We start from the raw sequence: 10325 nt of genomic DNA on the forward strand, positions 1-10325 counted from the left end.
AAAACGACAAAAGAGAAAGCTGGGAAGGGATTTTATACCTTGCAGACCGCCAGATTTCTGCGGGTAGAGGCGGTCCGGTCCACTTGTTTGTGGACCATCGGTCTTGCAGGGTGCCACAATATCACTGCGCCACCATCTTGCCACGGGTAAATAATTTCCATGTGTTGACCGGCGCCATGTGTGTTGCGCGTGTGATTGACAATACCCTCGCAGTTTTCTATTTAAAGCAATGCGAGTATTCGTATAGAAATGTGCGCGATCAACCATGACTTGAACAATTGGCAGCGAGCGTTATAAAAATAGTGTCTTGTATTCCTGGCGATAGTATACGCCGAATCCAAATTAAAACCACGTGTTTGATATTTCAATCAATGTATTGTTATAGTAAGAGGGGGGGTGTGAGGAGCACTAGTTGCCTAGTGTTAAAAGGTAGGGTGATTTTATAAAAGGTTTTATTACTAATGTTTCTAAAGTGCTACTAGTGCCGGCCTCATCTTATATATGTGCCCTGTCGCCTTTGTTGTGCACATTGTCCATTGTGCGCTCTGTTGGTGAGAACTGGATCTTCTGCGAGTAGACCAGTATCTTGGCAAGTCAATGTTGTGGGTTTCGTGCGTGTACGCTCATGCGTGTGCATTGCAAAATGGGGAGCATGTTTGGGCATCAATGTAATGCCTCCCTAATTTACGCCTGCGTTATCCAATTAGCGTCCTATCGATCAGCACGCAGGTGGAAACCTGTTTCGCGATTCTCGACCTCAACATCCACTTCCATATCTTCAGTCTGCGCAACATTATCTATTTTCTTTCCATTGGATTAATGAATTCAATTGTCAATATTTTTTTACTTTTTTAATGAGTTCCAATTTGTCCCCCTTTCAGTCGCTTTCCCTTGAATATTGTTGGTTTGATGGGCATGTTTTTTGCGCCAAACATTTGCAATGTTGCCACATTTGGTGCATGGTCATTTTGAGGCTGGTTTGCCTCGAAATAACCTTGGAATGTCTTATTGACGGCACATCAGGTGGGGTTTTGCCTTAAATGAGTTCCCAACAAAACCACCTTGTGAAAATCATTTTCATCGTAGTATTAAATCAGTTAACCCCAAATTTCAGACAAAGGATACTCAGTTTTATTCAGCCACGCCAGCCCGGCATTGTTTTCCCAAAACATGCACACAATGAGGGCCCTGCTTCCTAAATGCAGGATCAGCAACGCAGTCACGGCAGATCCAACCTAGCACATAGCAGGCGATAGCAAGGGACACCAAACAGAGTGTTTTGGCAATCCGTAAAGTTACAGTTAAAAGTGTTTCCACGCATTACAGGGACGACCAGCAGCGGGCTAATATCCATATCTTGGGCAGACTGTGCTCCGACTTGTGCAAAGGCGTGAGACATGTGTCTATCAAATTTCCGTATGCTATAGGTTGATATGTTATAAGACACGACTGTATAGGTGAATTAACCTACTTTAAATACTATCAAAAAGGTGATCACCATGCGGTTATTGAGCTCATCCGGTTGGGTGCTGTTACATTGTGGTCAGTGGGGTTGTCCTTTTTGTATGACCAAGAGCAGAGTGGGTTTTGTTTGAAAATTCAGGCTGCACGATTGTGAACCCTGTGTTAAAAAGTCTTGCCATTCATATATGTAGCAGTTCACACATTTTCTGCGTGCTTGCTACGGATTGAACAGTTCCTTTTTCGAATCTCAAGACTCTTGACACATCGTCCATTTATCAATATGACAGTTACACGTTCAGGGGAAATGGCAGCATGCTTGAGTGTCTTTCTATGTTTCTTGGCACAAACTCCATCGAGTCACTTGAGCAATGCAACACGTTTGTTACAAGCACACCCACAACTCATTTTCATCAGATTTCAAAGTAAACAGCTACAGGCTCAGTGATGCCTAATCAACGGTCGATGAGGCTCAATATGCACTTAAAAACATTGGTGCTGTGCAGTTGTCGATGCGCAGACTAGAGAGATTAGGCAAATTTGATAGGGATGTGCTTTTTAAAGGCAGGCTGATCTGCAGCATGAACCAGCAACATCCAGTTGCTTTGTGTTATGTTAAATATATATATTAAACAAAATGAACTAAAAGAAAGCTAAGGGATGAACAGCCTCCACTGTTCACATTAATTAGTATTTATGTGCGTATAAATGCCCACATATCCAGGTAGGGAATTAATCGGTGATTCGTTCACTGATCAATCACCGGGGACAAGCCTGATTTTTTTGTATCACAGCATGTATAGGGTTTTAAAAATATAAGCCAAATGACTTGTTTCTCTGTGCTATGTGCGCTTCACAAAAAATATCATAGAGCTCGATGTATCCGTACTTGGGAGTAATGTCAACCAACACAAATTGTTATTATTAGCACAAAGCCTATAAAAATAATGGTGTAGATGGAAAGTCGTGGATTGCATTATAAAAAGCATCCACAAATAAATAAAGGAAAACAAGGAAAACAAAAAACCTAATGATGCTTTTAAAATTTGTCCAAGCAGGCTGCAGAGAGAAAGTGTAGAGAAAAACGTTTCCAAACAAATACATTTGGTTTGAAAAGCAACCGCATATATATATTTAATAAACTCGACTGGAAGACAAATTGGTTTTTTGTTTTATTCTCAGCTTTTATTTTAAACACCTCATTTTATTTTACTTATACTTAACTATAATTGCTTTTTGTTATTCCAATGGGCTTGGCTAAAAAGTTTGTTAAAAGCATACCCAGTATATCCTCCGCCAAGACAAATTTATACCGGGTGCTCCAACCCAACCCACCCCCGTATAAGGCGCTGAAAACTAAAATTATTGTTTTCTATAATGTTACGAAAAATAATACAAATAAAGTCATAGTACCCATTAATCAAAGTATGCCCTTTGAGAAAGTCACCAATGGAGTATGGGAAACGCTGAAGAAATCTAGAAAGCGTGTTTACAAAGAACTGACTGTTGATATGAGTAATGGTGCCTACTTGATTGAGTGTGTCATTCAAGAATGCAAAGCTAATAAACAGTTTGTATACAGTAGAGACAAGCATACTACAATTCACAAATTCATTGTTGATTATAAATTGGAAGACATAGAACTACTACTTGTCATTAAAAATAAGGTGGGTCATAATAACATAGTCAATATTCAAAGTGAACAATTACCGGCATATCATGCTGGCCTACCACCAAACTATGTTTAGCCTGACCTAGTCTGCTTGGGTAGACAACACATTTGATTTGAGATGATGTATTTGGCTCACACAGAGTGTGTTGACCATTCAGCTCTTCTTTTTTTTACATTATTTTCTCATTGAAAGTTTTGATTTCTTTAATGAAATATATAATTTGTTCATGTCTATTTTGACATTGACAAGCCAAACTTTTAACAAGCAAGTGCTGTTTTCAAACAATATATGTATAGCCTATGGATTAGTATATATTTGTTTTAGCCATAAGAGTTAAACATAGTTAACATAGTAATGACGTACATTCTTGGTTTTTTGCTATGTTTTTTTGCAACTACCGCTGATTGTTTGGGACTTTTAATCATTTGATAGATAAGCTTTTTCTCAGGAGAGTATAATTAAAAACGAATACAATCAAGGCCACTAAGTATTTCGTCGCCTTAACCCTATTTTCAAGCAAACAAGTATTCTAGTGTGTTGCTAAAAGTGAAAATTTTGTTGTTCAAGATTATCTCGCTTTCTTATTTCACCCTGTCCGTTCGTTTATTTTCAATTTTTATTATATTCAATCCAAATATTATAGCTCTTTTTTTTAATTAAAAGAGGTCAAAATTGACTTTTCATTTTTTGCCTTGAGGTTATAGACTCGATTATCCACTATTGCTCAAAACTACCAATCTCCTATTCCTCATATATGCCGTGCATGGCATGCTATTTTTCTCAAGTATTTGTTCTTCATTAGACTGTAATTTTAAGCAATCCGTCTCCTCAGTTAGCACTGTATGCAAATGGCCAACACCCTTCACTAGTCCCACTGTTCCAGCACTATAACTTGTGGGATATGTTTATATCTCCATCAAATCCAGGGTGTTGCTAATGGACGGTATGTCGCTCAGCAATATCTCAGCATCCGCCTATGCCAATATCACTTTTCCGGAAACAAAAAATTACATATTCACTTTAGTGGCATGACCACCTTAGATTTCAGTGCTTACGACGATGGGCTCAAAGCAATGAGGAACATCGCCATTTTTGTGCAGGATCAAGCAGATGTTTTTAATGATAAATATACTAGCACAAATTATTCGGCTTCTAATTTCAATTAAATACACCAGACATAGGTGGATTTTGGACAAAGCGACTATGGTGCTGTATCGAGGCCCAAAGAAGATAACAATTTCCGATTGGATTGGCAGCGAGAGAGAAAATAGATACATTAAGCGAAATATGACAAGTAAAAACATGAACTGAAGTCAATCATTAAGACCGATTGTCCACTGCACTACCTTGCCCATCATGGGCTCTATTGTTTACCGCGCCTGCGGACACAAACAACCATGCCTTGATTTATGAAACCCATTTCTTTCGACATTTAAAAATATCAATGGTTGGCTTTGAATTTGTAAGTAAAGAAGCTTCCTCATCCATTCATTCATTTACTATCACTTTTATTATTTTTTATTCAAATATTTATCTCGCCTTTGACCTTTTTTATGGATACCAAATATTTCTGTGACATCGACAATCCAAAATTTTGGCTTTGGGATTGGGGACATAACCCGTGTATTCGCCGCGTGTTTGTTGACGCAGTTTGGCCGACTTTCTTGGCGGCCATGGCCTGGTTGCTATTCTCATCATCCCTAGGCCCCAGTGCTCTGCCCACGCTTCGCAGAAGCAGGGTTAGCGGAAGAGACAACCGTGTTTGGATCGGACCAGCGGTTGTCATTTTGGTATTCGTTCAAGCGGCAGTTCAGGCAGTGACTGTTTACAGCCAGACCATCGCTAGCAGCTCGAGCTGGCCTGTGCTTGTATCCGGCAGTTTTCTTCTGACTATCCACGCAATCGTTATTTGGGTGACAATCAGACAGTGGCAGCAGTACACCCGCCATGGCGGTGACGCCTATTTTGGTCTGTTCAGCCCGCCAATTATTGCATTTACCGGCGGGTGCATCGCAGCTGGCATGGCCGAGTTTTATGCCATGTTCCTGGTTCAATCCCAGTGGGCAACGCCTATCTGGGGCGGTGGTGCTCCAAAAGAGGCACCCGCCCTGCTGGCCAAGCTAAGCATTAGCAGCGCGACTGCATTTTTGCTTCTTGTTGTGCGGAAGCTTCCTAGCTCTGCGCCGGCCATTTCATTGCCAGAAACTCCCGACGAGACTGCACCACAAACCCCCACGTCAGCAATTAGAAATCAGCAGCATAAACCGCAGCGGGTGCTTTCCAAAACAACTTTGTTTCAGCAACAATCGCCGGAGCTCGGCAGCTCAATTTTGGACAGTGCCATGTTTAACTGGATAAACCCATTTATACAGCTCAGCCAACTGCGCCAGCCGGAGCTTGATGACTTGTTTGCTCCACCCAAAAAGTACACCATGTCAGCCAGCTGGCAAAGGTTTTGCTCTGGCCGTCGCCAAGGTTCAAGTTTGGGGATGAACTTGGCACGGACATTTTGGCCAGAGATTTTAACCCAACTTCTACTGAACCCGATTCTGGCGCTCCTCGAGTACACGCAGCCCATCTTGATGCAACACCTTTTGGAGTTTGTCAACGACTATTCAAAAACACAGCACGGTTTGAGATATGGCTTCTTTTTGGCTACGGCGATGTTGCTAGTAAATCTTGTATCAGCACAGGTGGAGCAGCAGCAGGCGTGGCATGCGAGGTCCTTGTGCATGTTTATCCGCAACATTCTGGTCACGCTGCTAACTCGCAAAACCCTGAGCCGCAGATCCAAGAACTCGAGCGAGGCGTCTGACTGGGGAATTGCGCCAGGAGGCGAGGATCAATCTGATGGGCGCGCCTACAACATACTGACTGCCGATGTCGGACGCATGACCAAGATAATCATGCTGATTGACATTGTGGCCTTGGTTCCATGGCAGCAATGTATCGGTGCCTGGTACATGTACAAGCTTCTCGGGTCTGCCGGCGTGGCAGGTACGCTTATGCTTATTATGGGCATGTTCTTGATGCGCCGTCTGATTTCGCAGGCTAACCGTATGGAGTCCGAGCTGGGCTCACTTAACGACCAGCGGCTGGCAATAATTAGTGAGGTTGTCCAGGGCATAACGTCGATAAAGCTGTTTGGGTGGGGGTCACGCTTTATCGAAATTATCGGCAACAAACGGGCGGAACATCTCGCACTGCTGTGGAGTCGCGCCAAAACCTGGTGCTGGATCAATTTGTGCACAATGGGATCGTTGCCGTTTATAAATTTCACCGCGTTTATGCTTTACAGCCTGGACCATGGTTTGGACGCAGCAACGATTTTCACTGCCATCGCCGTTTTCATGATCATCCAACGGTCCGTCAACGCCCTTCCCGCGCAGGTGGCCGACACCATCAGCATGCTCGTGTCGTTTCAGCGCATATCGGCGTACTTGGATCAGACCGAAATTCAGCCTCTTGGGGAGAGGATTGAAGATTCCTGCGATTCCAACAGTGTGGTCGGATTTAAAGACGCGACCCTCTCGTGGGGATCCACAAGCAGTTCCAGAGAATTTTTGCTAAAGTCGCTCAATGTTCAGTTTCCGATAGGCAAGCTATCTCTTATTGGCGGAGCCACAGGCAGCGGCAAGTCATCCATGCTCTCAGCACTGGTCGGCGAGATGACTGTGATAAGCGGAAAACTTCTGGTACCAACGGACTCCACGAGTGCGGGCGCGGATTTCGGGACATTTGCCGGTCTGGGTCTGGCCAGCATTGCTTACGTGGCACAGGATCCCTGGTTATGTAATGCCACAATCCGAGAAAACATTCTTTTCGGAGAGCCCTATGTACAATCGCGGTACGAGCAGGTGCTTCAGGTTTGCGCGCTGCTCACAGACCTGCTGATCCTGCCAACCGGTGACATGTCAGAGATTGGCGAGCGTGGAATCACTCTTTCGGGCGGACAAAAGCAGCGTGTGGCATTGGCTCGAGCCATGTACTCCTCGAGCAACGTGCTTCTTATTGACGACTGCCTGTCGGCTGTGGATGTACACACGGGCAAGCACATTTTGAACCAGTGCTTGCTGAGTACCACGGGGCTGATGAACGGGAGAACATGCGTGTTGGTCACCCACCACATGCCAATGTGTCTTCCATACTGCGACTTTGTGGTGATGCTACGGGACGGCGGGGTTGAATATCAGGGGCCCCCGCAGGGACTGGGCGATTTCACGGGTCAGCTGGATTGCCTATTATCGGAACTGGATGTCGACATCGGCGGGACAAACAGCCCCAGTAGAAGCAGCCAGAGCGACATGCTTTCTCCAGACGACGGGTGTGCACTTTCAAAAGCAGTTTTGGACAGCAAAGATAACATTGTCACTGAGACGCAGACGCCGCAGACGCTGCTGTCAACACCCTCTGTTTTGAACGGCAAGCTGGCGAAGGATGAGGTGCGTATGCAAGGCCTGGTCAAGATGGAAACCTGGAAAACGTACTTTGACCCCTGCGGTGGGTGGGTCTTTGTAGCTGTTTGCATCATCAGTATCTTGGGCGCGCAGCTGCTCATTATATATAAGGACTACTTCTTGGCAACCCGCATCGATGCTGCAGAAAGCTCACCAACATACCTGCTTGCAATGTACCTGCTCATTGGTTTTTTGGCGGCTCTCAGTAGCACCCTGACGCTGCTCTGGATGTACTTGCGCAGCCTGCAAGCATCAATGACCTTGCACGAGCTGTTGTTGAGCTCTATTGTCTACGCAACACCGCGGTTCCTTGAGACCACGCCCATCGGTCGTATAATGACGCGTTTCACCAAGGACATGCAGATTATTGATGAAGATATCATCGAGATCTTAAACTATTTCTTACGGTCTTTGGTTTCAATGTTGCTGACGCTGGTAGTCATTTCGATGTCGGTGCCCCCATTTATTTTCGTCGGCGTAGCCATCATGGCGGTCTATACCCGGCTGTCATGGCAGTTTATGCAGGGTCAGCGCGAATGCAAGAGACTGGAGGCAACCAGCTACGCGCCAATGCTGTCCCTGTACAGCGAGATAATCCCAGGCTGCGAGACGATCCGCGGCTTTGGCATGCAGCAGGCGTACATGGTTGAGATGGAGAGGCGTTTTACCGAGTTCCTCAGCGCCGACATGATACTGCGAGTAGTCCGGCGGTGGCTAGGTATTCGCATGGGCGTGGCCAGCTCGCTGGTATCTTTCTTCACGTCTGTCTTTATACTCTTGAGCATCGATCAATTTAGCAGCGGATTGACTGGATTCACACTTATTTACGCAGTCCGATTCTGGACAGAGTCAGCATCCGTCGTGCGCAAGTATAGCAGTCTAGAGTTGTCGGTTAACTGTGTCGAGAGAGCGCACCAGTACATGTCAATTGAGCGCGAAGCTGCCCCGAAAACAGTGTCTGAATTGCACAGGAGGCTGCTGAGTGAAGGATGGCCGCAGACGGGTGACCTAGTTGTCAATGGCTTAGTGGTCGGGTACACGGCGGACCGCGCAGTGCTGCATGGTATTACTTTTCACGCGCAGCATGGAGAGAAAATTGGCATTGTTGGCCGCACTGGTGCCGGCAAAAGCACCATGTCACTGGCACTCCTGCGCTTTGTCGAGACGACCCTTGGCACCATTGAGCTCGATGGTGTAGACATTTCGCAGCTGGGGCTAGAGGATCTGCGCCAAAAAGTCACGATAATTCCGCAAGACCCGGTCCTGTTCAACGGCACTATTAGATTCAACTTGGACCCTTTTGGCGACCACACAGACAGCGAACTTGTGGATGCCCTGCGGCGCACGCTGCTCTTGCGACCTGCCAGCACTGCGGCATTCGACTCGCTGGACGACTACATTTATAGCAACGGACAGAGTCTTTCACTTGGACAGCGGCAGCTGGTGGCACTGACGCGGGCACTTGTCCGCCGCTCACGCCTGATCATTATCGATGAGGCCACTGCATCAGTTGACTTTGCCACTGACAACTACATCCAGCGCATCATCCGTAGTTCTACATTTGCTGAGTCCACACTGCTGTGTATCGCGCATCGTCTGCGCACAATTATTGACTACGACCGCGTGCTGGTCATGGATGCTGGCAAGGTAGTTGAGTTTGATACGCCGCAGAACCTGCTGCAGACGAAAAACAGCGTGTTCAGAAGAATGTGTGTGGACAGTGGGGAGCTGGCACACCTGGAAGCAGTTGCCAACGGCCGGGTGTAGTTTTTTTTGGAAAATTTTGAATGATTTTATAAAGTTGTTTGACCAAGAGAAAATGAAAATAAATGCTTTAATGTCAGCTTATCTAGCCATGCTTAATTATGAATAAAAGATCTCCATAGTGGGTAGACAAATAAATACAATCAAATCAGAAGAGCTTGCGTGGCGCAACTGGTTAGCGCGTCTGACTGTTAATCAGGAGGCTGTTAGTTCGAGTCTAACCGTGAGCGATTACAAATTATTTTTGCACTTATTTTTTTTAAAAATGCAAAATACCCCTTTTTATTTGCACTATCTAGGCTACATGTTTAAGACACCTGGTATCAGTGTGCGCCGACTTGCACGCCAGTGAACAATATCTCATTCCGCAGTCGACACACGTGTAAATCCCCTCATAACCACAGATTGAACAAAAATGGCGCGGCGGTGGTGGCTGTGATCCCCGGGTGGGCAAAGCAATGCAGGTCAGATAATAGTAGCTCGCGGACGACAAATTCGGCGTGACTGCGGCGCGATCTGTTTCGGCGGCCAGGGCATCAGCAAATGTCATTTTTTGAGCAGCCAATGCCCTGGTTTCTTTGCGGTTGGCTCTTTTAAGTCCCTCGTCTCCAGAGCCAATGATAACCACGGATGAATTGGGCTTTGGTGTCGATATGCCAGAGCGAGGTGGGCGTCCAGGGCGTCTAAGACCGGTGTTGCTGGTGGTGGCAGTGTTCTCGACTGCAATGAGCATGTTTTCAAATTCTGGGAGCGTTGTGTAGTTTTCGCGCTCGAGCATTTGGAGGCGCGTGCGGCGTCGTTGCTCCAGGGTGGACTTGTCCCAGTGGTACTTGTTGGCGGACCTTGCTGGTCCTCTTCGACTCGCCAAGCCTGCGGGCGCAGTGCTATCAACCATTTTTGTGAGTGCGTCTGTGTGCGTTTGTAAGAAAATTTTATATGATTAAGTATTTAAAAATTGACTATTTATCAG

The 10325-nt window shown here is 45.7% G+C and overlaps 2 protein-coding genes and 1 non-coding gene across 3 annotated transcripts; 2 read left to right on the top strand and 1 right to left on the bottom strand.

Annotated features, from left to right (window-relative positions):
• Positions 1–4611: 4611 nt before the first annotated feature.
• BX661DRAFT_187188 (P-loop containing nucleoside triphosphate hydrolase protein) lies at positions 4612–9406 on the top strand. The gene has a single exon (XM_051537167.1). The coding sequence runs from the start codon at positions 4688–4690 to the stop codon at positions 9356–9358; it is 4671 nt and encodes a 1556-aa protein (XP_051389482.1). The 5' UTR covers positions 4612–4687; the 3' UTR covers positions 9359–9406.
• Positions 9407–9511: 105 nt separating this feature from the next.
• Positions 9512–9585, top strand: BX661DRAFT_t107. Its single transcript has one exon. It is a non-coding gene; the product is annotated as a tRNA-Asn (tRNA).
• A 47-nt stretch (positions 9586–9632) lies between these two features.
• Positions 9633–10325, bottom strand: BX661DRAFT_187190 (uncharacterized protein; the record flags this gene model as incomplete). The annotated part of the gene is made up of 1 exon (XM_051537168.1): positions 9633–10325. A coding segment is annotated over exon 1 (595 nt), but the record flags the coding sequence as incomplete, so codon positions are not given.

Source organism: Kickxella alabastrina (genome assembly GCF_025024165.1).
Source record: "Kickxella alabastrina strain RSA 675 chromosome Unknown BX661scaffold_24, whole genome shotgun sequence".
Lineage (NCBI taxonomy): Eukaryota > Fungi > Kickxellomycota > Kickxellomycetes > Kickxellales > Kickxellaceae > Kickxella > Kickxella alabastrina.